General features: G+C 54.1%; 1 protein-coding gene across 2 annotated transcripts in view; it reads right to left on the bottom strand.

Moving 5' to 3' along the window:
* ARHGAP8 (Rho GTPase activating protein 8) overlaps window positions 1–26,135 on the bottom strand; it is a 109,269-nt gene that overhangs the window by 36,517 nt on the left and 46,617 nt on the right. Inside the window, exons 3-7 of one of the 2 annotated variants that reach the window (XM_031005500.3) lie at window positions 24,836–24,923; window positions 17,489–17,620; window positions 11,150–11,236; window positions 3,469–3,567; window positions 367–477 (exon numbers count right to left, since the gene is read on the bottom strand). In XM_031005500.3, the coding sequence (XP_030861360.1) occupies window positions 367–477; window positions 3,469–3,567; window positions 11,150–11,236; window positions 17,489–17,620; window positions 24,836–24,923 (517 nt within the window). The remainder of the gene's footprint in view (window positions 1–366; window positions 478–3,468; window positions 3,568–11,149; window positions 11,237–17,488; window positions 17,621–24,835; window positions 24,924–26,135) is intronic. The other variant, XM_063704923.1, reaches the window with a different exon arrangement.

Here is a 26,135-nt window from a genome sequence, read left to right as displayed (position 1 = left end):
CGACCAGGCACCGAGCACGCGCCCCCCCCAACGAGGCACGGAGCAGCAAGCACGCGCCCCCCAACCAGGCACCGAGCAGCGAGCACGCGCCCCCCAACCAGGCACCGAGCAGCGAGCACGCGCCCCCCAACCAGGCACCGAGCAGCGAGCACGCGCCCCCCAACCAGGCACCGAGCAGCGAGCACGCGCCCCCCAACCAGGCAGCGAGCCACGGCCTCAGTGACGGGCTCAGGCTTTATCTTTCCTTCAGGGTTCAGCTTGGCTGCTGGAGACAAAGGTCTGGGGAAAATGTTTCTGGACCCAGAAGCGCCCCACAGCTCCCAGGGCTCCAGGGCATAGAAGCAGGCACATTCCTGGCTCACTTACTATTGCAGACTGACGCCAAACTGCTGGGTGGGCAGCGGGGGCCGCGGCGGTGGTGTCTTGGTGGGAGGCGGCGTCCGGCCCTCGTGCAGGCTCTGGAGCTTCTCATCGTACCTGTAGACACAACAGAGGCTGGGATCTCACCTGGCAGGGGCAGCTGGCAGCCACGGAGGCGCTGGGTGGGGCTGGATGCCCCACCTGCAGGACACCGGGGCATCTCATCCCTCTGGGCTCACGTGCCACACTGCCAGCTCACACACACACTCACATACACACAGTCACAATCCCCCATTGCTGTGGGCTGTTCGCATAAGAGGCAGTAGTCCAACCTCCAGCAAATGTCCAGTCTCTCCTGAGGCCCCTGACCAGCAGAGCAGCCTCACCTGCTTACCATGCGGTCAGCTCCAAGGTGGGCGTGACCACCCTCAGCTCTCCCGGGTGTCTGAATTTAAGACAAGAGCTGGCCGGTAATGCTAAAGGAACCTCGTCCCTTTTGTTAATTACTTTATCCCCAGTGCCTGGAAAGGGCTTGCTGCTTAGTAGATGCTCAATTAAAATATTTGTTGAATGAAACAAGAAACCCATGAATGAACAGATGGACTCTGAAAAGGATGGATAAACTCTGAAGGAGGTGGTTAAAGCCTTCAGGTGAAAAGAACCTCTGTCCTGGGCACGGTGGCTCCTGCCTGTAATCCCAACACTTTGGGAGGCCGAGGCAGATGGATCACTTGAGGTTAGGAGTTTGAGACCAGCCCGGCCAACATGATGAAACCCCATCTCTACTGAAAATACAAAAATTAGCTGGGTGTGGTTGTGCACACCTGTAATCCCAGCTACTCGGGAGGCTGAGGTAGGAGAATCACTTGAACCCAGGAGGTGGAGGTTGCAGAGAGCCGAGATTGCGCCATTGCACTCCAGCCTGGGCAACAGAGCAAGACTCCATCTCAAAAAAAGAAAAAAAAAGAAAAGAAAAAGAAAGAAAAGACCCTCTGTGCTGCAGGTAACAGTCCTTCCTTAACACAGGCAAATATGTATTGAAGCCCTACTATGTGCCGGGCACTGTGCATACAGCAGGGACCCGGCCACAGGATGGGGGGGCACATGACCATTAGTTGGCAGCTCGGGAGCGAGGCCGTCAGTGACACAAGACGGTGCAGGCACACGTCGCAGAGGCACCCGACATGCAGGAAAGGTCTGCGGAGAAGGTGGTGCACCGGACCGAGCCTGGCCAGCCAAGCAGGTGTGAGATGCTACCACGTGCGGTTGTTCTTTGTGAGTTAATCACAGCGCTCTGCGCCCCGAGTGGCTCCCTAGAGATGTCTCGGTCCCTCATGAGGGGCCTACTGTAGAGGGGTTGTCTACTTTACAGATTGGGAAACTGAGGCTTGTCAAGGTCTGGTGACATGCCCCAGGTCACAAGCTGGGACGACAGCCAGGATTGAGCACCCCAAGGCCCTGCCCTGCCGCTGTGCCAGTGGGTCTCAGCCTCTGGTGCTCACAGCAGCCAGCAGGAAGCATGTGGGGGTGGAGAAAATCCAGACTTAGCCCCACCCCTAGTCTAGAAGATGCTCATTTAAAAGCATCAGGATTGGACGTGTCCTCTGGGGTTCTGCTGCATGGCTATGGAACAGGGGTGCCGGCTGCCTACTGAATAAGTTCAGGAGCTCCCAATGCCCAAGCCCAAGCCCCTCTCCCAAACCTCATCCCCTCTGACTCACAGGACCCTGCTCCCTCAGTGTCGCCAGCCACCTGCACATTCCAGAGGCCCTAGACTGCACCCAGTACCCACTGAGAAGCCGGAGCTGCGTGTTTCACAGATGCCGTCCATTTCATCCCCAAATCACTCTCCCACACAGGAGGATGTGAGTTACCCTTTGTCACCAGAACCAAATCATTTCCACCACAGAGCTGCTACAAATACATCTTCTGAGCTGTCTCCATGGACTCGCCCGGATCACTCTAGTGAGGTCTAGGAGTGGGGTCTTGCCAGGGCCCACGGGCGACCGGGGATTCCCATCATCCTCTCATGGCCTCCAGGTCCAGTTCACTCTCCTCTGCTTGGCACCAAGGACTCCCAGCCCAAGGTGACCTCCAGCTTCACGTTCACCAACTTCTGCCTGATCACACGGGACTTCTCACTGCCTCCAGATCTCCCAATATTTCACCCATGTTTGCAGGAGGGCTTCCCTCTGCTGGAAATGTGCCTCCCTGGCCTCTTGATCTAGCCAACTGTCCCTGTGAAACTCACTTTAAGAGCTACCTCCTCCTGGAAGTCTTCCTGGATTACCCACACACACCAGTCCCCTCCCCAGCTGGGTTCAGGGCCTCCTCTGGCCCCTGTCATCACTGATTTGTGGACCTCACTAGTCTGAGAGTGTCATGAAGGCAGGGACCACACTCCCTAAACACCTCTATATCCCAGCACCTGCCATGTGACTTGGCGTCCGGAGAGAAGTTATTATCTCCATTACCCCTGCAAGGCTACCAGCCTTACCTGCATGCACTTTGGCAAGGGCCTACTCCTTCAAAGGAGCCCCTCAGAGAGGGAGACACAGGGGCAGAGGGAACCCAGGCTGGATCTGGCCACACCCCGTACTGGCTGTGTGGCATACGCCTTTCTGGGCAGCCTCTATTCATCTTGGCCTACATTTAAGCCTTGTAGCAGACACACCAATTAAGCTTTCAGCATCCAGGAGACAGGTCGTTTTCTAGAGCACCCGCGACGTCCCTGAGAACACTTCATTCCGTACACAGCGTTATCCACACGCCTGGGAAATTCCCCTAATTTTCTGCTCAAAAGCAAAAACGGTAAACACCAAGGCAACAAACGGCCGTTGCCATGCTAGGGCTTATTTTTTAAATCAGTTTTGCAATGGTGGGCGAGGAAAACATCCCATCCTGTATACAACCTTTGCCATTTCATTTCTCTGAGTCAGCAGTTAGCACCTTTTGCTGCGGATCTTTGTCGATGCCGCAGATTTCTGAGCCAAATCTAGCCAAGCACACATTTGGAAATCAAGCCTTCAACATTCATGGGACTGAACCAAGCCCTTCGGAAGCACGAAGATGTATTGATGCGGCTTCTGGGGTCTAACAGGCACTTACCGCAAAACTTCGGGAGGGATGACCAGCTGGTCGTATTTAAGGTGTTCGTGGAGCTCATTCAGGGAGTTGAAATAGGTGACTTTTTTCCCAAACTTGTGACTAAGAAAGCAGAAGCAAGAGAATAAAAAACGATTAGGCGCCAGCAGAGAGGCCGAGGGTTGCAGGGAGGGAGGGGGAGTTGGCGGCAGAACAATGCAGGCATTTTTCATATTAAGAAAATGTAAACGCTGACATGACTTAAAACCCGAACACAAGCAGCGCACGCCGGGAGATATTTTGCTTTCACGAGATCTCCAATGCACCAAACACGCTGGAGTGGCTCATCTGCATAAAAATAAATATCTGCCTCCAATTTATATCTGCCCTGAATTTGCATATAAGAGATAGCGCGGAAGTGCCAAGAAGCGCTTTTGGGGGATGCAGGCTAGACAGGGGGCACTAAGCCACTGGCACAGAGAGAGAAGCTCTGAGGTTGAAGCCTGCCCCAGGGCAGCCTCAGTTGCTGGCGGTTTTGGGGTCAGTGGTGGCTTCACGTTTGGCCACCTCTTCTCTCTAAGGAGAGGAACCAACGAGGCTCTCCAGGTTTGTCTCCAGGACAGTCTCTCGGACCCCAGGGAGCAGCGCAGCCACAAGGCCAGACATGCCCTGACCAGGTGCAGCAACTCCGTCTTCTCCCTCCTCTTGTGCCCCAGGGCAATTCACTCCCTCTCAGGGCCTGGGTCTGAAAGTGGGGGTTCTCCCTCCTAAGTGAGGGCGGAAGACAATGCAAGGCTATTTGCAGGTCTAGTCCACTGCCTGACGTCTGGTGGACATGCTCGCTGTGACGACTGCTATTAGTAACAAGGCTCAGCATGAACTGCAAAGTGGGGATCATTGACAGATGGAAGTGAGCACGCCTTTATAAGAAGCCTGTAATCCCCGCCTTCTTTATGACAGTCTAGGTTTGGTTTTTGCCATAAATATATCATTTGAGTTTTATTTTGTAGGACAGTATTATTTCTTTATTGTATATGTTTAAGATATACAACTTTCTTTTTTTTTTTTCGAGATGGAGTCTCGCTCTGTCACCCAGGCTGGAGTGCAGTGGTGCGATCTCCGCTCACTGCAAGCTCTGCCTCCTGGGTTCAAGTGATTCTCCTGCCTCAGCCTCCCAAGTAGCTGGGATTAAGGCGCACACCACCACACCTGGCTAATTTTTGTATTTTTAGTAGAGACGGGGTTTCAACATGTTAGCCAGGATGGTCTCGATCTCCTGACCTCATGATCCGCCCGCTTTGGCCTCCCAAAATGCTGGAATTACAGGCATGAGCCACCGTGCCTGGCCAAAATATACAACTATTAATGTGGGTAAAGAATTATATTGTTACTGGAAAAGGAAAGTTATGTATTCAGCCAAACCGAAGATATTTTATGTTATTTTATGACAATTTGAAAGTCTTGAAATAAGTACTCATGTATTTTCAATGTCGTTTTGTAAAATCAAAATAATTCAAGTTACCATGGCAAAAACAAAAAATACAGAGATCATGACAGGTAGGAGAATCCAAAGGGACAGCGGCCGCCCAGTGCTCAGCCCAAAGCTCAGGCCAGCGCCAGGTGGTTGCTAAAGGAGCCCCGAGGGAGGCCGAGCTGTGTGCACTGGCTCCCCCTAGTGGACAAGAAAGAATAGGACCCGGGGGCTGAGGGAGGAGGGCGGGGATTGCCAGGTTTCTGCATTCAAGGACACTGCCAGGTAGGCCAGGGAACCCGGGCTGAAGGCTGGGGCTGCAGAATAGTCACCAAAGTGCAGTGTGCCCCTCACCCCAAGGACAAGGGGAGGGAGGAAAGCGGGGCCTGCCTTAGTCCCTACACCCCAGCCCCTGGAGGGAAGGGGCTGGTGGGACCCCTGCAGGAGTGTCCTCACCGCCTGCCCATTTAGACGCCACAGGACTCGGGGACAGTCTGGTCTCTGCTGGAAGGATGCCGGAGGGTGTCCCCGGGGCTGTGAAGTACTGTCAATGTCCTGTGTGATGGGAGGGAGGAACCCACTAAAGGCAAAGGGAGTCTTGCCCCTCTGCAGGAACCATTCTCAGGGACAGAGTTGCCCGCTTCAGAGCTGCAGGGAGGCCTCCCATGCCCAGCCCCTCACCTTCCTCTCTGCAACCTCCCTGACCTGTCCTGCAGGCCAGGCTCTGCCAAACATGGACTCTGGGACAGGTGCAGCCAGGGCCCTGCCACTTGCCTCTCCTCTCGGGAAAGGGCCCACAGGCCAGCTCAGCCGGGGGCTCCCAACACGGCGTGCAGCAGAGTCGATGGGGTTTTGTTAGACCTGCAGCCACAGGCACCACCTGCGGGGATCTGAGTCAGGAGGTCTGGGCGAGACCCAGGGCCTCAGAGTTCCTCTACTTCCTTCATTTACAAATGAGGACTTGGGAAACAGAGAGGTTATGTGGCTGCCCAAGACCTCACAGGCAATGGGCTGCGGAGCCCAATCTGGGCTCCAGAGTCCCAGCCCAATTCCTATGGTCCTCTCCTGGCAGCTGCTTATGTCCAGGCATGAGGCAGAATGAGGGGTAGAACCACACAGGCTCAGGTTGGATCCCAGCCCACGCCCCCTCTCATGGTACGAACTTGGGCGTAACCTCTCTGAGCATCAACCTCCTCTTCTTTGAAATGGGGAAACTGTGGCTGACTTCACAGTACTGTTTTGCAGTGCTGGCACATAAGGTGTGTAAGATATTGGAATCAAATTAACACAAAAGGGTAGTTTTAAAAGATTTTTTTTTCTTTTTTTTGAGGTGGAGTTTCGCTCTTATTGCCCAGGCTGGAGTGCAATGGCGCGATCTTGGCTCACTGCAACCTCCGTCTCCTGGGTTCAAGCGATTCTCGTGGCTCACCCTCCTGAGTAGCTGGGATTACAGGCGCCTGCCACCACTCCCCGCTTATTTTTTGTATTTTTAATAGAGATAGGGTTTCGCCATATTGGCCAGGCTGGTCTCGAACTCCTGACCTCAGGTAATCTGCCCACATTGGCCTCCCAAAGTGCTGGGATTACAGGGGTGAGCCACCACGCCCAGCCAGCTTAAGAACATTTTAAATCAGGGCCAGGTGCAGTGGCTCACGCCTATAATCCCAGCACTTTGGGAGGCCGAGGCTGGAGGATTGCTTGAGCTTAGGAATTGGAGACGAGCCTGGGTAACATGGCAAAACCCTGTCTCTACTAAAAATACAAAATTTAGCTGGGCATGGTGGCGTGCCTGTAGTCCCAACTACTTGGAAGGCTGAGGTGGGAGGATCACCTGAGTCCAGGAGTTCGAGGCTACAGTGAGCCGTGATGGCACCACTGCACTCCAGCCTGGGCAACAGACTGAGACCTTGTCTCAAAGCAATGAAACAAAACAAAACAACAAACAAAAAACACAGTACTAGCAGCTAACATTGAGTATTTGCCTGGCATGCACTATTCTAAACAGTCAACATGGCGCGCTCCTATAATCCCAACACTTTGAGAGGCTGAGAAAGGAGGATCACTTGAGGCCAGAGTTCCAGTCCAGCCTGGGCAACATAGCAAGACCCTGTCTCAACAAAAAATTGTTTTAAACTAGCTGGGCACAGTGGTGCGCACCTGTAATCCCAGCTATGTGAGAGGCTGAGGTGGGAGGACCACTTGAGCCCAGGAGGTTAAGGCTGCAGTGAGCCATGATTGCACCACTGCACTCCAGCCGGGGTGATGGAACAAGAACCTATGAAAAAAAAGAAAGAGAAAAAGAAGGAAGGAAGAAAAAGAAAATAAACACTATATGTATTAAGTCAGTGAATTATTATGACAATGGAATGACTTAAATAGCCTTGTCAGCCACATGGGGAAACTGAAGCAGAGAGGGGTTGGCTCTTTTGTTGAGGGTAATGGGTAATGGATGGCAAGGGGCAGAGCAGTCGAGCCCAGGCAGTCTGGTGCCATCACCATCACGCTGCCACGTGGAAAACAGGAGGAGCAGGTGAATTTTTTTTTTTTTTTTTTTTTTTTTTTTTTTGAGACTGGAGTCTCACTCTTGTTGCCCAGACTGGAGTGCAATGGTGTGATCTCGGCTCACCACAACCTCTGCCTCCTGGATTCAAGTGATTCTCCTGCGTCAGCCTCCCAAGTAGCTGAGATTACAGTCATGCGCCACCAAGCCCAGCTGATTTTTGTATTTTTAGTAGAGACGGGGTTTCACCATGTTGGTCAGGCTAGTCACGAACTCCTGACCTCAAGTGATCCTCCCATCTCGGCCTCCCAAAGTGCTGGGATTACAGGCGTGAGCCACTGTGCCTGGCCAAGCAGGTGAACTTTTTCCCCAAGAACTTTAGAGGTTTCTAGAACTCTTAAGCACAACAAAGTCTGACTCTGTCGCCCAGGCTGGAGTGCAGTGGTGCTATCTCAGCTCACTTCAGTCTCTGCCTCTCGAACTCAAGCAATCCTCCCACCTCAGCCTCCTGAGTAGCTGGGACTAAGGTGCGCGCCACCGTGCCTGGCTGATTTTTATCTGTTTTGTAGAGGCGAGGTTCCGCCATGTTACCCAGGCTGGTCTTAAACTCCTGGGCTCAAGTGATCCACCTGCCCTGGCCTCCCAAAGTGTTGGGATTACAGGTGTGAGCCACCACGACTCACCCTCTAAGGACTTTTCTCTGTTTTTTGAGATGGAGTTTAGCTCTTGTCACCCAGACTGGAGTGCAATGGTGCAATCTTGACTCACTGCAACCTCTGCCTCGCGGGTTCAAGCCTCAATTCTCCTGCCTCAGCTTCCTGAGTAGCTGGGATTATAGGCGCCCACCACCATGCCTGCTAATTTTTTGTGTTTTTAGTAGAGACGGGGTTTTGCCATGTTGAGCAGGCTGGTCTTGAACTCCTTACCTCAGGTGATCCGCCAGCCTCAGCCTCCCAAAGTGCTGAGATTACAGACGTGAGCTACTGCGCCCATCCCCTCTAAGGACTTTTCTAAGGTAAATGACAGGACTAGCTTTTTTGCTATGTCAAATATGTCACATGTCACATAGGGCACAAGGGTGCTGGGCCTGGTTAAACACAAACAAAACTTCACCTTCCAATAGGGGAATGTGTGCGGCATAGGCCAGTAGGTGAGAAAAACTGGCAGGAAATTCTAGTGACATGAAAGGAGCTCTTTGGCCCCAAAAATCTCTCCTTGTATTAAGCAGGAGCTGACTCAAGTCTGCTGCTCTGGGAATTCTCCCAGTGTGCCTCAGGGCCACACGATTCAGTCCCTGGAATGACAGCTTTGGTAGCTGATAAGAAAAGAAGGCCGGGCATGGTGGCTCACGCCTGTAATCCCAGCACTTTGGGAGGCCGAGGCGGGTGGATCAACCTGAGGTCAGGAGCTTGAGACCAGCCTGGCCAACATGGTGAAACCCCGTCTCTACTAAAAACACAAAAATCAGCCAGGCGTGGTGGCAGGTGCCTGTAATCCCAGCTACTTGGGAGGCTGAGGCAGGAGAATCGCTTGAACCCAGGAGGGAGAGGTAACAGTGAGCCGAGATTGCGCCATTGCACTCCAGCCTGGGGGACAAAAGCGAGACTTCGTCTCAAAAAAAAAAAAAAAAAAAGAAAGAAAAGAAAGGCTCCAAGTCGCCTGGCAGGGCGGTTCTTTTTTTTTTTTTTTTTTTTGAGACAGGGTCTTGCTTGTTGCCCAGGCTGAAATGCAATGGCACAAACACAATCCACTGCAGCCTTGAAGTCCTGGACTCAAGCAATCCTCCTGCTTTGGCCTCCCGTGTAGCTGGGACCACAGGCGCATGCTACACATCCGGCTAATTTTTAAATTTTTTATACAGGTGGGGCTCACTTTCTTGCCCAGGTCAAACTCCTGGGCTCAAGTGATCCTCCTGCCTTGGCCTCCCAAAGTGCTATGATTAGTAGCATGAGCCACTGTGTCTGGCTGCAGAGTAGCTCTCGATGTGCCCAAGGACCAGTGCTTGCCAACATTCCTCTGAGTGCCAGTCACATTAAGAGACAAAGGGACACAGGGACAAGGGTGGGACGGGGCAGTGTAGCCCTTGGGGCGGGAGACGGCTGGTGGGAAGACAGGCAGGTGCCTGAGAGCCTGAGCTGTCCATGCTCCTGGGGGGCCGAGATGCTTCCCAGGGATGGATGGGGAAATGGGAAGGAGACAGTGTGGACTCCGAGGTCCCAGCTGGCATTCCAGCTCTGAGTGCTCCCTGTACACGGAGCGCCACACCCACTCGCACGGTGTCTGTGGGGCGCGGGAAGAGACCTGTGTCAGCAGCAGCCTCAGAGCCATGTGGGTGGGCTTCAACAAGTGGAAGGAGCCGACGGGGGGAGACGGCAAAGGCCTGTGAGATTCAAACCTCTGGGGAAGAATGACGACCCGTCCAGGGATGTGCCTCCCTGTCCCCAAAGGCTTCGTCCTAGGGAGGCCCTCCAGGAGTCCTCCCGCCCTCTCACAGAGGCAACCACCTCACCTGGCTATCCTGACCCGTCTGGTGCACACCTGCGCCCTCCTGCTCTGAGCCCCTCCCTCGCCTGCAGAACTCACCCAGGGAGGGCCAGAGCCACCGTGCAAGAACGACATCTGTCAGTCTCTTCCCCACCCCACCCCCGTCATGTGGCTCCGTGCACACAGTTTGTGCCTGATGCATACAGCCAAAATGGAAGAAAATAGAAGATGCCCGTGCGACCCAGGCAGAGCCTACCAGGCCTCACCAGCCCCTTGAGCTCTTGCTTCCCAATACTGAGGCAGAAATCCTTTAGCAGGAACAAGTCTAAATATGGAAGAAGCTGACTGAAGTCGCCCCATTTCCGGGCTGTGGCTGCCTTTCTTTAGGCCACTTATTTGGGTTGCTATGCAATCAAGGCTTAACTCAGCAGGCTTGGGGTGTCCAAGCCCCGCACGTTCCAAAGAGAAGGCTGGCCATGGGTGACCTGCTCCTGGGTGGAAACCTCTCAGCTCCTGGGAGAGTCAGCCTGGTAATGTCTTTGCCCACTGGGAACCTTGGGCCAACACCACAGAGTTTGTGCCAACAATGTGATTGAGGGCGGGGGCCTTGGGTTGTATTCGTCTCATCTCAGGAGGGGCTGGAGACCGAGTGGCTGAGGTCAGCCGGGTGGATGCTCCGTGCCTACATGACCGACCCGCAACAAAAACCCTGGGCACCAAGGCTCGGTGAGCTTCCCCGGCCAGCCATGCTCCCTCCTCCCCCACACATTCTTGCTGGGAGAATGGAGCACTGCCTGTATGAATCCGCCCGGAGAGGGCAGCTGGGAACTTGTACTTGGTCCTCCTGGACCCAGGCTTGTGTGCCTTTTACCTTTGCTGACTTAAAGCTGTGCCCTGTCTCTGTAACAGACCACAACAGTGAAGATAACAGCTTTCCTGAGATCTGTGAGTCCCTCTGGAAAATCACGGCACCTGAGGGTGGTCACACAGTGTGGGGGCTCAGGCCAAGGGGGGCTTTTAAACACCAGGTGCAAACCCCACAGGTGTCAAAGGCCGGCACTGCACTCCTGTCCATGACCTGGGCTGGCCTTGTGATCCCCCGCAGACCCCAGGGCGGGTAGGGAGCCCCAGATACACAGGCACCCTGGAGACGGGCCCTCCATGATGTGTGGATAGGGAAGGCCGTCCCATGGACCCTGAGGGGTGAAACCTCCAACCCCAGCGAGGTCCTCTCCCAGAGTAACGAATACCTGATGAGGGGCTTCAAGATGTTCCACAGGACCTTGATGAAGCTGGTGGGGTGCACCACGTAGAGGGCCTTCAAGTTCTTCTTGTACCTGAGGAGGGAAACGGGGGATGACTTCAGGCTGCCGCGCTCCGAGAAACACCCCATGCCCAATAACCCTGAAACAGCTGCCTCCACTGTGAATCTCAGAATGTTACTCCTCTCAACAGGATCAATTTAAGGACATCAAACAAAGAACGAAATAAACTCGGGGAAAATCAGGACCCCTCACCTGCTGCCCCGCCAGGCATGCCTGCAGCGCTTTAGTTCGCAGAGGCACAGCTGCAAGTCGGAGCCCTGTTTATAGGCGCTCACTCACACCAGGGTGGGGTGGGGGTGGGGGGGGGGGGGGCTGGAGCACAACCTGGGGGCAATTTGGCAACAGCTCTCAGAATTAAAACCGCACAGAGCCTCTTGGCCAACACCTGCCCTGCCAGGAGCTGACCTGGGCTAGAAGGAGCTCACCGTGTCGGTTATGGTGGCAGATAAACCCGGCAATAACCTAAACATCAGCCGGCGGCCGGTTCAATGCAATACAGCCACCCGCACAATGGAACACCCAGTGAACTTCTCTCTCTCCCTCCTTCCCAGTCTCCATGCTTCCTTCTCGAATACTTCAGCCCAAAGCCATCAGGTTGGGGAAGAAAGGGAGGCAGCCAACCAGGGTGGGGATGGGGGCAGACGACATGCCAGGGCTCTAGAGGGTGAGTGGGGGACGGTGTCCTGCTGGGGAGACACAGCCCAGGAGGCGAGAAGGGGCATCCACATGGCCTGCGTGGGGTCAGCCTGCGGGACGCCAGAGCCACCTCTTATCCACTCACACGGGCTGTCAAAATTTCAGGAATTTTTGGAAGCCAATTGTGTATGTGTGTAGACATACGTAAGTCTAAGTGTGTAGGTGTGTGTGGGTCTATGTAAATGTATGTAACTGTGTAATTGTATGTAAGTGTGTGTAGGTGTATGTAGGTGTAAGTGTATATAGGTGTGTATGTAGGTGTGTGTAGGTGTAAGTGTATGAAAGTGTGTGTAGGTGTACCTACGTGTGTGTAGGTATACCGAGGGGTGTGTAGGTGTATTTAGGTGTGTGGGTGTGTGTGTGGGTGTGTGTGTAGGTGTGTGTAGATATAAGTGTGTGTGTAGGTGTATGTAACTAAGTGGTGTGTGTGTAGTTGTATGTAGGTGTATGTGTATATAAGTGTATAGTATACGTAGGTGTGTATATGTGTGTATGTGTATATAGGTGTGTGTAAGTGTATATATATGTAGGTGTCTGTATTGGGTGTATATACTGTATCTAGGTGTATATGTGTGTATGTAGGTGTGTGTAAGCATATGTATATGTAGGTGTCTGTATGTGTGTATGTGTATGCATGGTGTATGTACTGTATCTAGGTGTGTATGTGTGTATGTAGGTGTGTGTAAGCATATGTATATGTAGGTGTCTGTATGTGTATGCAGGTGTATGTACTGTATCCAGGTGTGTATGTGTGTATGTAGGGGGATGTGTGTGTGTGTAAGTGTATGTATATGTACATTCACACACACATACCCTAACTCTGTCCACTGAAAGGGCCTGGGAGCCATAACACCCCAAAAGCAACAAGCACTCCTCTTGTCCAGATCTTGGTCTCTAAATAGCATTCTCCACTACAGGGAGCCAGGGCGACTGTGCTCCTTGGAGAATGGCAGATTCCTGAGCTGGAGCAAGAAAAATACAAGATAAGCCTGGCAGATCCTGTGCCAGAAAGTAAAGGAAGCACTCAAAGAGTGACGGGGAGCGTCAGAAGGACCTGGGAGTCCTTAAAACGGCACCCACATGGGCAAATTTGGGACAATTTGATCATTAAAATGATAGTAATGGATTGTAACTCAATGAATAAAACAGGACATTTTACACATGTCCACACTGAGATAAATAAGTGAGGAGAAGAAAAAGCTCTTCCCTTCGTCAGATGCCGACAGCTCATCAGACCACCACTGGCTGCCATCATATGAACAACTAAGCCAAGAAGCAGCAATGAAGGTGAAAAGTATTTTGACAAGGAGCAGGATATTTATATAATCTCAAAGTATCTCTCCAAGAAATGTTAATTAACTAATTTTAAAAAGGCTCTGAGGCCGGGCTCGGTGGCTCACACCTGTAATCCCAACTCTTTGGGAGGCTGAGGCGGGCGGATCACGAGGTCAACAGATGGAGACTATCCTGGCCAACATGGTGAAAACCCGTCTCCACTAAAAATACAAAAATTAGCCGGGCGTGGTAGTGCGCACCTGTAGTCCCAGCCACTCAGGAGGCTGAGGCAGGATAATCACTTGAACCCAGGAGGCAGAGGTTGCCATGAACCGAGATCGCGCCACTGCACTCCAGCCTGGTGACAGAGCAAGACTGTCTCAAAAAAAAAAAAAAAAAAGAAAAAAAAAAGGCTCTGAGAGGAGGGGCGGGGCGTGGGGCAGTAGCAGTGGCTTCCAGAGTCTCCAGGAGCCCAGAGGGCAGCTGCTGCAAGGTTCACCCTGAGACTGAGCTTCCAGTGGCTTCCATTAGTTGCCACCCATGGCAGGAGCTCTTTGGTGAGGCAAGCACTCCCAGAAGGGGGGTCGTGAACACTTGCGTGCGAATTTGTTCATCCCTAAAAGGAATGACCTGGCAGGACGGTCTGGAGGATGAGAAGCCAAAGGCAGAGAGAACAGAAAAGAATGCAGGAAACCTGATGGGGTGTGGCAATGGCAGACTGAAAACCCTCACTGAATAAATCTTTTTTTTTTTTTTTTGAAACAGAGTTTCACTCTGTTTCCCAGGATGAAGTGCGGTGGCGCGATCTCAGCTCACTGCAACCTCTGCCTCCCAGGTTCAAGGGATTCTTATGTCTCAGCCTCCCGAGTAGCAGAGATTACAGGTGTGCACCACCACGCCTGGCTAATTTTTTGTATTTTTAGTAGAGATGGGGTTTCACCATGTTGGCCAGACTGGTCTCGAAATCCTGACCTCAAATGATTCACCCACCTCAGACTCCCAAAGTGCTGGGATTACAGGCGATCTCATCTAATTCTATTTGGAGTACCACTTGCATACCTCTAGCGATGGGGAACTCACCACCCCTGCAGACACTCCACTTTTGGGTAGTTTGATGCCTAGAGTGTCCCTCCTTTTTGCTTTTACTGAGCCAAGATCTGTAATGCTAACCCTAACCCCCACCCCTATCCAACCTCCCGGGGAGTGGGAGAGTCACACAGAACAAGTCTGCCTCTTTCATCTGATGCCTTGAAGGCCACGGCTGCCACCTTCCTCTCTTCCCTGCCTAGTCCCCTCTGGCCAAGGTTAAATGACCGCCGATTGGAAGTCACTGCTTCAAGTCTCCCCACCTGCGTGGCTCCACTTATCAACGCCCTTCAATGTGAAAGCTCTGACAGCCTCCCCAGGTTGCCATGAGGCCAGCCTCCTTCCCCGGGCTGGTGCCGTTACCTTTGGCTTTGTCACTGCTCACAGGTCACTGCTGGCAACACAGATTCCAACTCCCCAGCTAGATTTCATCCATCGACCACTGGCACATCTTACCTGGCTGTGAAGGAATTCTGCTGCTTTCTCCCAAGCGGGAGTGACCCACTCCTAATGTGCGAACCAGCAGCCCCCTCGAGAAAGGGAGGGGAAAGCACCCTGGGCTGATTACGGGTTTGTTTCTCTGGGCTGATTTCTGGCAACTGAGAAGTGGGGGAGCTGCCTCAAGGAATCTGCGGGTGCATCTTCGTTTCTCACGTGGGGAAGTGCAGAGGGCAAAACCTTCATCTGCTTTAGCTCAAGACAGGGCTACTGTGCACATCCTGCTGTGTCAGCCTGAGCCTCCTGAAAGGGCTGCTTTAAACACATCACTCACTTCTCCTCAAGCACCTGCCATGGCTCCCTGCTGCCTCTTAAACACAGTCCAGCATCCTCTGTGCCCCTCCCTCCTTTGCTGCCTTCCTCCAGGGCTCCCCACGGGAACCCTACAGACCAGACCCCCACCAACTGCACCAAAGTCAACCCTGCTCTTTCTTGCATCTGGCCACACCTTGTACCAGAAACAAAATCCAGTGATTGCCACTTCGTAACACCCTGCCCACCACTCCACAGGCAGCTCAAAGGCTGCCTCCTCCATGCTGCCTTCCTGATTATGCCGGCTGGAACCTTGGTACTTCCTGCCAGTACCACTTCACTCCTCTATCCTCCCATCTAACACTTATTAAAAGCCTGCCAGCCGGGCACAGTGGCTCACGCCTGTAATCCCAGCACTTTGGGAGGCCAAGGCAGGCGGATCACGAGGTCAGGAGTTCAAGACCAGCCTGGCCAACATAGTGAAACCCCGTCTCTACTAAAAATACAAAAATTAGCCGGGCATGGTGGCTCACACCTGTAGTCCCAGGTACTCAGGAGGCTGAGGCAGGAGAATCACTTGAACCTGAGAGGTGGAGGTTGTGGTGAGCCGAGATCTCACCACTGTGCTCCAGCCCAGGCAACAGAATGAGACTCTGTCTCAATAATAAAAAAAAAAAAGCCTGCCATATGCAGACCCTGCATATGGATGCAGGTATAGGTCAGGGGTTACAGCCTAGTGCAGGAGGCAGACCTGTTCACAAACCCCTCAGTGCTAGCTAGGATTGGTGTCTGCTTAGGCACAGTGAGGCTGCAGGGAAGGGGCTATTGATTCTCCCAGGACAACCCAGGAAGGCATCCTGGAGGAGGACATGTGCTGGGGCTAGGCCATCTCCAGGCCAGTAAATGACTGCAAAATACAGCAACAATTCTTTCCCTAAGACATAGGACGGGGAACCAAGAAGTCCCTCCAAAGGTCCTATTGATAATGACAGCAGGACCCAAAAGGCAACTGGAGGGAGGACTTCTGGTACATTCAGGCACTGCCTCCCACTGTCCCACTGACTCAGGTATCTGTGAAGCAGATTTCTGTTACAGGTTTGAAAGGACTTTGAAGAAGGAAAACCCAGAGGAATCTAGGATATCCACATCAATGCCCATCACCGCAGTCTACGAGCCAGATATATTGCAAAGTTGATTATTAGGCCGGACGTCCCTCAGGAAAAGTCTGCCGGCTCCAGGCCATGGCCGAGTGGTGAGTAGCGTTGGGTGGGAGAGGGAGGCGGGGGCCTGGGGTGGGATCCTGCCCTACCACACACAAGCTGAGTGACCACGGGTAAGTCACTTGCTCTCTGGGGCCTATGTCCTCATCTGTAAAATGAGGCTGCCCATCTCACCAACAAGAGGCATCAGAATGCCCCTTCCAGACTGTAAAGGGCTGTGTAAGCAAGAAGAGGCTTTAGTGAAGAAACGGTCATGCAGTTGCTTCTTTGCCAGTAATTCACTGGACCAGGGGTGGGAGAATGGGCAGGCAGGATGAACCTAGCCCTGCTTCCTGCTTTGGTACAGCCTGCAAGCTAAAAATGACTTTTTATGTTTTTAAGTGGTTGAAAAAAAAAAAAACAGAAGAATATTTCATGACACGTGAAAATGACATGAAATTCACATTTCAGCGTCCATAATGTCTTACTGGAACACGGTCTGGCAGAGTTGTTACAATAGAGCAACAGGCCTGCAAAGCTAAAATGCTGACTGTCTGGCCCTTTAAGAATAAGAGTGTTGGCTTGGCATGGTGGCTCATGCCTGTAATTCCAGTACTTTAGGAGGCTGAGGTGGGAGGATCGCTTGAGCCTGGAGTTCGAGACCAGCCTGGGCCACATAGTGAGATCCCCATCTCTACAAAAAAATACAAAAATTAGCTAGGCATGGTGGTGAACGCCTGTAGTCCCAGCTACTCAGGAGGCTGAGGCAAGAGGATTGCTTGAGCCCAGGAGGTCAAGGCTGCAGTGAACCATGATTGCACCACTGCACTCCAGCCTGGGCAACAGGGCGAGACTGTCTCTGTTTTTTTGTGTGTTTTTTTTTGTATTTTTACTAGAGACAGGGTTTCGCCATGTTGGCCAGCCTGGTCTCGAACTCCTGACCTCAGGTGATCCACCCACTTTGGCCTCCCAAAGTACTGGGATTACAGGTGTGAGCCATGGTGCCCGGGTGAGACCGTCTCTTAAAAAAGAAAGAAAGAAAGAAAGAAAAGAACAAGAGTGCCAACCCCTGCCCGGGATTCCAGAGCTTGGCCCAGAGTGGAGGTGAACCTCCACTACCCCACATTTGCTCACCCTCCACCCTCCGCCCTACCAGACCCCTCCCCCACTGCACACTCTGTGACCCCTTGTGGCCACAATGCCTCCTCCTGCCACAAGCAGCCCACACCCACGTCCCTGAAGGCTTGCGGGCACGTACTTCCTATCGAACTCCTTGTATGCGCTCTGGAGCCAGCCCAGGGAAGGCTTGTTCCGGCTGTTCAGCCCGTAGTGGAAATAGACGATGGTATAATCGTTCTCAACGTATTGGTCCAGTGTGTATTTCAAATACCTGGGCACAACACAGAAGATTCAGTTATGAAAATCACCTGCTCATTATTGAAACCAAACGTGCTTTCCCTATAATGGAAGCTATGGTCACCCAGTAGGTGCCAGCACCGGGGCCCATGGAGACTCCACGCACCGTGGGCCCCAGTCCTCATTTCCCAGATGACATCTGAGGCTCAGAGACGTTAAGTGACTTACCTAAAGTCACACAGCTAGTAAGTGGATGTGGTAGGCCAGACTGTTGGCCGTGGAAAGACACCCATATCAAATCCGTGGAGCCTGAGAATGTGACCTTATCTGGGGAAAAAGGTCTTTGTAGGTGCAATTAAATTTAGGACCTTGAGAGGAGGGGCTCATCCTGGACTACCCAGACGGACCTTCAGTGCAATCACATGCATCCTTCTAAGGCAGACACGAAGATGAGAAGTCAGAAGGGGGATGGTCACGTAAAGACGGAGGCAAAGCAGAGTGTCAACGACAGCATGATGTGGCCACCAGCCCTGGAAGGCCCAGGACTGCCGACAGCCTTTATGGGCTGGACAGGCAAGGAAGGGCTTCTCCCTCCGCAGGGAGCACGGCCCTGGCCATACCTCGATTTTGAACTTCTGGCCTCCAGAACTGTGAGAGAATACATTTCTGGTTTTACGCCACCACATTTGCGATCATGGTTACGGCAGCCCCGGGAAACTCACAAGGAGGATGAGCTGGGATTTGAACCCAGGAATGCTTGAGTGCTCAGCCCTTGCCGTTGACCCCCAACACCACAGGCCCTTCTACCTCAGACACCCGGCTGCCTGCTGCATTTCTAAGGCAAGCAATTCCTTCCCTCCAGGTGAGCTCCTAACATTTTGCTTTTCATTACAAAGCCAGAGTCCTGACACTGTGCTCTGCGTCTGTCGCCTGCCACCCCCTATGGTGTAGGCTCTACCCATTTCCCATGGACCACGTTCCATCCTGCCCTGCTGCACCTAGGAAGCACTGTCTTCATGTCACCTGTGGGAAAGGGCTTGCCCTGCCATCTGCAGGAGGAAGGGCTCCAGAAGCACCCCCTAACCCTCCACCAGCACTCTGCAGGGCCTGACACTGAGCCGGTCAGGCCATGATCCCTCAGCTCAGGTTGTCCAGGTTCTCACCTGGAGCACATCTTGTAATTAATCCACCCAGGTGGACCCACTCTCTGAGGCTGTGGGTGGGGTGCTCTGCAGGCAGATGCTCCCAGAACTGCCTCGGGAGAAAGCCGCAGCAGCCTGTGCCCACCTGCAGAGGCTCGGCTGGTCCTGCACTGCCCGGAAGCCTGGAGACCAAGGATGCCAGCTTCTCCTGTGTGCGTTTGATTTCTTTTTTTTTTTTTTGAGACGGAGTCTCATTCTGTCACCCAGGCTGGAGTGCAGTGGCGTGATCTTGGCTCACTGCAAGCTCCGCCTCCTGGATTCACGCCATTCTCCTGCCTCAGCCTCCCGAGTAGCTGGGACTACAGGCACCTGCCACCACGCCCGGCTAATTTTTTGTATTACTATTATTTTTAGTAGAGGCGGGGTTTCACTGAGTTAGCCAGGATGGTCTTGATCTTCTGACCTCGTGATCCACCCGCCTCGGCCTCCCAAAGTGCTGGGATTACAGGCATGAGCCACCATGCCCGGCATGTGTGTTTGATTTCTAAGTGATGTCAGAGTGCCCTCTGTCAAAAGCCCAAACCACCTGAACTGCAGGCCTTCTACACGTTTAATTCTCCCAATGACCCTAGGAGCCAGGTACTATTATCTCCATTTTATAGACAAGTCAACTGAGACTCACAGAGGTGAATCAGTAAGGGGCAGAGCTGGGCTTTGAACCAAGTGGCCTGGCTCCAGCTTCCACACACTCAGCGTCTCTGAGAACTGTGGGCTGCCATCCACGCCTGCTCCCATCCCGTTGTCTGCTTTGATGTAGAGAAATCACGCACATCTGACCTCACACCATGCATGATTTCAGCTCACCCGTTGTGGAAGTAACTTTAACACTCATTTTCCAGCACGCTGTCTCAGACACCATGTGGGCTAAGCCACCGGGGCATACTTCACCAAGGTCATCCTTTATGGAGTCACTTTCTCAGAAAAACCCAGGTCGAGACTTCCACCTGAACATAGAGGGGTGGAAGAGTCCACGAACCACTGAGAACTCTTCACTCCTCCTCACTTCTCAGGATAGCCACTTTTGCATGTCGCAAATGACTTTTTCAAGAGAGGGAAACTGAGGCCAATGTCTTTGCACAGCTCCTCTTCCCACTCTGGGCGCCTCCTTGTAAAAGCAGGCACCCTTCATCTGGCCCCAGCGCTGGGCTCTCCCCAGTGCCTTCTGTTCGGCACACTGAAATCCTCTGGGTGTCAATGCATCTGCCCGCGTGCTCAGCACAGGAAGTCATTAACTAAATTACTAGTTGGGTTTCAAAGACATAGACTTGTTTCTTCACCCGCTTCAAAAATAGGAGCATGCATCTGGCCACAGGAAAGCCATCCGGTTGGAATGGATAGGGAGGATAATGTACGGGGTGTTAATTTTTTTCATAAAGGCTGCGGAGAAGTAAGCCTGATGGCTCTTCTTACCAAGGCCGAGAAGCCCACAGAGCACCTTTGCATGAGTTAGAAAAAGACGCCTTTTCCTCTGGGCAGATGCTTGTCCCACGCTGAGTGAAAAAAGCACCAGGTGATGGTAGCTTCTCATCTGGTTAGCCTTGTGCTGTGAACAACCTATACAACTGTTCATGGAAGCCATGCTTACTACTTCCACCTAATAGTAAAGGAATCTTGGATAAGCACATAAAAGAGCACAAGGTACCAATTTGTTGTCAGGGGTGCTTTTTGTCCAATTTAGTTGAAATTCACATAACATAAATTAACCACTTTAAAGTGAACAATTCAGGCATTTAGTACATTCACAAAGCTGTGCAATTACCCCCTCTCTACAGTTCTGAAATATTGCTATCACCACAAAAGAAAACTAAGACCTGTTAAACAGTCATTCTCCTCATCACACTCCCAGTACCCGGCAACCACCAATTCGCTTTCTGTCTTTGCAGGCACTTTTGTCTTTATAAGAACAGCAAATCGTGAGCTCATTCCTGGCCCAGCAGCAGCCCCCTCGGGGAGAGCTGACCCATAGGTCACAGGTCTTTCCATGCCTAAATGACCTGACAAGGGAATGCGTCCTCTCAAGAGGACCCCAGGAGATGAGCTCTTCCTGGATCTAGCATCCATCTCTCCCTGTGTGCCTGGTAAACACCAAGAGTGGGCTGCAGGCTGGCATCAGCTCCTCACTGGGTTGAGCACCTCCTGGGGAAAGCCAGCCTCATTGTCTGGGGTAATCAGCACCAGGATCCAAGCTCGCCCCATGAATCCTGCAGGTCTCGCCATGCAGCAGCAGCACTGGTGCACTGGTGGAAGTCGCTCCCGGCACCTGCTCCCCACCAGGTCTCTGCCTTCGCCACTGCAGTTTCAGCTGTGGTCAGAAGATTCTTTAAGACCAGATAGAATGCATATACTGGGGGGACTCTCACGAAGCAACCAGCCCAAAGTCTTCTGGGTGCTTCTATGTCCGATCATGCCTTTGTTCATCTTGAGTTGGGGGTTCCAGGTCGAGCCCACTCCCTGAGTCCCTCGGCTTTAGCAGTTAGATGCTGGCATCTGGAAGTGGTGGCAGGCACAGCCTCCCCGCCAGGGTCACGTCCTGAGCTGTCCCCAGCAGTGAGGGAGTCTGCAGCAGGCCAGGTGCCGTGCTCCCTGTCCTCACAAGGGCACATAAATGTTTCCAGGGACACCCAGAGATCGGCCAGGGCTTGGCCTCAGAAATGAAGCTCAGTCAGTTCACTGTCCGGGAGCAAATTCCAAGGCCCTCAGAACCTAACTTCCCTTCACTAAGACTGAGCTTCTCCCCTGGGCCTGGGGGCCTCTCACTCACACAGACAGGGATTCCAGCAGAGGTGCTGCTCTCGCTATTTTGCCAACTCTCCCCCAGCAGCAGCTCTCCTGGGCCCGGGAGTTTCACCAGGAAGGAGGCTCGGTGGCCACCTTATGAAAGCAGTGTGGCCAGCACAGCAGACACCAGCAGCAACGGACAGATGAAAGAGGATGACAGGGCGCCCAAGGCCATACACAGGTGAGGAACAGGTGGTTCCTTCCGAGCAATGGGAAACGGCCAATACAGAGGGTGCAGGGTGCGAGGCCCATGTGGCTTTGAGGAGGGTGATGGAGGGAGGGAAGGAAGCAGGCAGACCTAAGAGGGCGTGAGGCCTGGGCCCACGCTCAAGACTGTGGACCCAAAGCTGCTTTGGGCTGGAGAAGGCTCAGTCCTGCAGGTGGGTCTGGTGGCCTGGGGGTCATGTGACAGCCATCTAAGGACCCATGAGTCAATCTACTTTAGGTTAGTCTTTCACTCTGAACACCCAGTCTGTGCTGAGCACGTGACTTAGTCGACTTAGTGATGGAGAAGCGTGTGCACGAGAGAGGTGTGTGTGTATGAGAGCAGGTATGTGTGCATGGGAGCGGGTGTGTGCACAGGAGAGGGTGTGTGCACGGGAGTGGGTGTGCGCATGGGAGGGGGGTGTGTGCATGGGAGGGAGTGTGTGCACGGGAGGGGGGTGTGTGCACGGGAGGGGGTATGTGCATGGGAGCGGGTGTGCGCACGGGAGGGGGTGAGTGCACGGGAGGGGGTGTGTGCACGGGAGGGGGTGTGTGCACGGGAGGGGGTGGGTGCACGGGAGGGGGTGTGTGCACGGGAGGGGGTGTGTGCACGGGAGGGGGTGTGTGCACGGGAGGGGGTGTGTGCATGGGAGGGGGTGGGTGCACGGGAGGGGGTGTGTGCACGGGAGAGGGTGTGTGCACGGGAGAGGGTGTGTGCACGGGAGGGGGTGTGTGCATGGGAGCGGGTGTGTGCACGGGAGAGGGTGTGTGCACGGGAGGGTGTGTGTGCACGGGAGTGGGTGTGTGCACGGGAGGGGGTGTGTGCATGGGAGCAGGTGTGTGTGCATGGGAGTGGGTGTGTGCACGGGAGGGGGTGTGTGCACGGGAGGGGGTGTGTGCACAGTAAGGGGTGTGTGCATGGGAGAGGGTGGGTGCACGGGAGGGGGCATGTACCCAGGAGGGGGTGTGTGCCCGGCAGGAGGTGTGTGCATGAGAGGAGGTGCATGCATGGGGGGGTGTGTTCCTGGGAAGGGGTGTGTGCATGGGAGGGGGTGTGTGCACGGGAGGGGGTGTCTGCATGGGAGAGGGTGGGTGCACGGGAGGGGGCATGTACCCGGGAGGGGGTGTGTGCCCGGCAGGAGGTGTGTGCATGAGAGGAGGTGCATGCATGGGGGGGTGTGTTCCTGGGAAGGGGTGTGTGCATGGGAGGGGGTGTGTGCACGGGAGGGGGTGTCTGCATGGGAGAGGGTGGGTGCACGGGAGGGGGCATGTACCCGGGAGGGGGTGTGTGCCCGGCAGGAGGTGTGTGCATGAGAGGAGGTGCATGCATGGGGGGGGTGTGTTCCTGGGAAGGGGTGTGTGCATGGGAGGGGGTGTGTGCACGGGAGGGGGTGTCTGCATGGGAGAGGGTGGGTGCACGGGAGGGGGCATGTACCCGGGAGGGGGTGTGTGCCCGGCAGGAGGTGTGTGCATGAGAGGAGGTGCATGCGTGGGGGGGTGTGTTCCTGGGAGGGGGTGTGTGCATGGGAGGGGGTGTGTGCATGGGAGGGAGTGTGTGCACGGGAGGGGGTGTGTGCATGGGAGGTGGTGTCTGCATGGTGGTGGGGGGTGGAGAGAGGACAGCCACAGTAGGGGACTGGCACAGAACGCAGGTGAGCACACAAGGGGACATATGCAAGGGACGATGTGTTTGGGGGTGCTGCATGCAAAGGCTGGGGGAACAGAAGGTGTAGACCCAGGAGGGGTAATGTACAGGGAGAGGCCACACACAGCCTTGGTGGCTATGAGGGCCCCGGGCCCGTCCCTTCAAAGGGTTCTGTTCAATGCAGTAAAAGGTTCCTTGCCCAAGTTAGTTTGGGAAACTGCCTGAGACCTCCCCTTCTGAATGCTCCTGATGCTTGTTGGTATGGCAAACTAACAACAACCTTGATTTTCTACGGCCCCCCACCCTGTACTAGCTGTGGAGCCCATGCGCACCTGGGTGGCACTGGGAGTGTACAAGGTACATGGGGCCCAGGCACCCCCTCACTCGGCCCCTTCCATGTCCTGCCACCTTCTGTCTCAGAGTCGTTTCCTGGCCTTAGTTCTCCCACCCCAAACCACAGGGGTGATTTCCTCAGTTCACAGGTGGGCCCTGATACAGTGACTATCTACCCAAAGTCTCACATACAGTAGGCACTCAATAGATGCCTGCTGAGCCAGTGGTGGCGGCAGCAGTAGCAGCAGCAGCAGTAGCAGCAGCAGGCCCTTGTCTTCTGTCCTGGGTTTGAATGGCACCCCTCAAAATTCCACCCAAAACCTCAGAGTGTGACCTTATTCGGAAATAGGGTCTTTGCTGGTGCAATTAGTTCAGATGAGGTGCCATGGAGTTAGAGTGGCTCTAGTCCAGTGGCTGGTGTCCTTATGAGATGGGAAGACACAGAGGCAAAAAGGCCACGTGAAGACCGAGGCAGAGATAGGAATGAGGCGGCCACAAGTCATCTGGGGCCCCCTGGAACTGGAAGAGGCCAGAAGCTCCCCCGCAGCCGCCAGGGGGAGTGTAGCCCTGCCGCTGCCTTGACCTTGGGGACTGGTGCCTTCCAGAACCATGGAGGATCCACTCAGAGCATTTTAAGCTGCCAAGCATGTGGTCATTTGTTACGGCAGCTACAGGAAACTCTCACAGCTCTGAAGGTGTTCCCAGAGAGAGGCCCAGGGAGGTTTCAAAGGGACAGTGCGTGGGGGAGGCCTGGCGCTCGGCAGCCATGTCATCTGCAAGGTTGGCCTACACCTAGGACCAGGGGACTGTCCCCAACTCCAAAGGGAGGCACCCACAGCTCGGGTGGCTAAAAGGAAACAAAACCTGGCTCCCGCTGTGCTAATGAATGGTGCACAGAAGCCCAGGGACCAGGGGTGTCCACAGATGGCCCTCGGGTAGGCTCATGAGTGCAAGAGCTCTGCACACCAGCAAGGTCACAAAGGAGGCCCCAGAACACAGCAGGTGACTCAGAGTGAGGTGGGGTGAAGGGATGGGGACAAGCAACATGGAGAGACAGGGACAGAAAGAGAGGGGGCAGAACACTTACTCCAGCAGCCGCTGGTGGTCCAGCTCGTGCGAGGGCGGCATCCGGCAGCAGCTGAACGTGACAACACGTCTTCCAAAGCGGTCGTCCCCTGGAGGAGCAGACACAGGTGAGCCTCCGTGCCACCTTCTCCTAGAAAATCCTCAGGCACTTAGCAAAAAGCAGCCTCCTTGGCCAGTCCAGCCCGAGCTGGGAGGCACAGGCAGCAGCGTTCCTCGGAGGCGACACCTGCTGAGTGAGCATCCATCACCCGTGGCTTTATGCACGTGGCCCAAGTTCATCCTCATGACCAGCCGTACACTGGAAATAATCCCCGCACTTTACAGATAGAAAACCGAGGCCCAGCAGGGTTAAGTCATCAGTGCAAAGCCAGCTGGCAGGCAGCACCAAGGACTTAAATCGAGACACATCTGACTTCAAAGGCAGGGTGTAGCCACTCTACCTCCTCCTCCAACCCCCCACCCCATGATTCTGGGCCATGGTGGAGGCCAGGGTGGCCTGGGGGACAGTGGCTCCTGGGCATGACCTCATGTCGGGGGTACAGGAGCCCTCTCAGGAATGCAGATGCTCAGCCCTGCCGTCCATTATGGCCCGGGTCACCATGTGCTACAACAGTCTCTTGACACATCTGTGCCCCTCACACATAGACAGCTGCAAGGGAGAGGCGCCCCCACACATGGACGGCTGTGGGGAGGGGTGCCCCCCACATATGGACAGCTGCGGGGAGGGGTACCCCTTGAGAGCTGGGACTGGGTCTGCTTATCTCTGTCCTCAGAATCCAGGCTCCGGGCCAGGCGCTTAGTGAGATAAAAAGACAGATCAGGCCGGGTGCAGTGGCTCATGTCTGTAATCCCAGTACTTTGGGACGCCGAGGAGGGCAGATCACTTGAGGTCAGGAGTTCGAGACCAGCCTGGCCAGCATGGTGAAACCCCATGTCTACTAAAAATACAAAAAAATTAGCCAGGCATGGTGGCACATGTCTACAGTCCTAGCTACCTGGGAGGCTGAGGCAGGAGAATGGCTTGAACCCGGAAGTCGGAGGTTGCAGTGAGCCAAGATTGCATCATTGCACTCCAGCATGGAAAACAGAGCAAGAATTTGTCTCAAAAAAAAAAAAAAAAAAGACAGAACAGACTCCTGAAGGAGAGGGCCCTGCAGACCATCCTCCATGCCTGCAGACCATCCTCCATGCCCCTGCAGACCATCCTCCGTGCCTGCAGACACAGCTGCCCCTCCTCTCCCAGCCCCAACCCCACCTTGCCCCACCCCACAAGTGGCCAGAAGAGGTTGGAGACCTCATGG

The sequence above is a fragment of the Gorilla gorilla genome, chromosome 23 (genome assembly GCF_029281585.2).
Source record: "Gorilla gorilla gorilla isolate KB3781 chromosome 23, NHGRI_mGorGor1-v2.1_pri, whole genome shotgun sequence".
In the NCBI taxonomy this organism is placed as follows: Eukaryota; Metazoa; Chordata; class Mammalia; order Primates; family Hominidae; genus Gorilla; species Gorilla gorilla.
The sequence above is the reverse complement of the archived record's forward strand: the minus strand, read 5'-3'. Positions and strand labels throughout refer to the sequence as shown.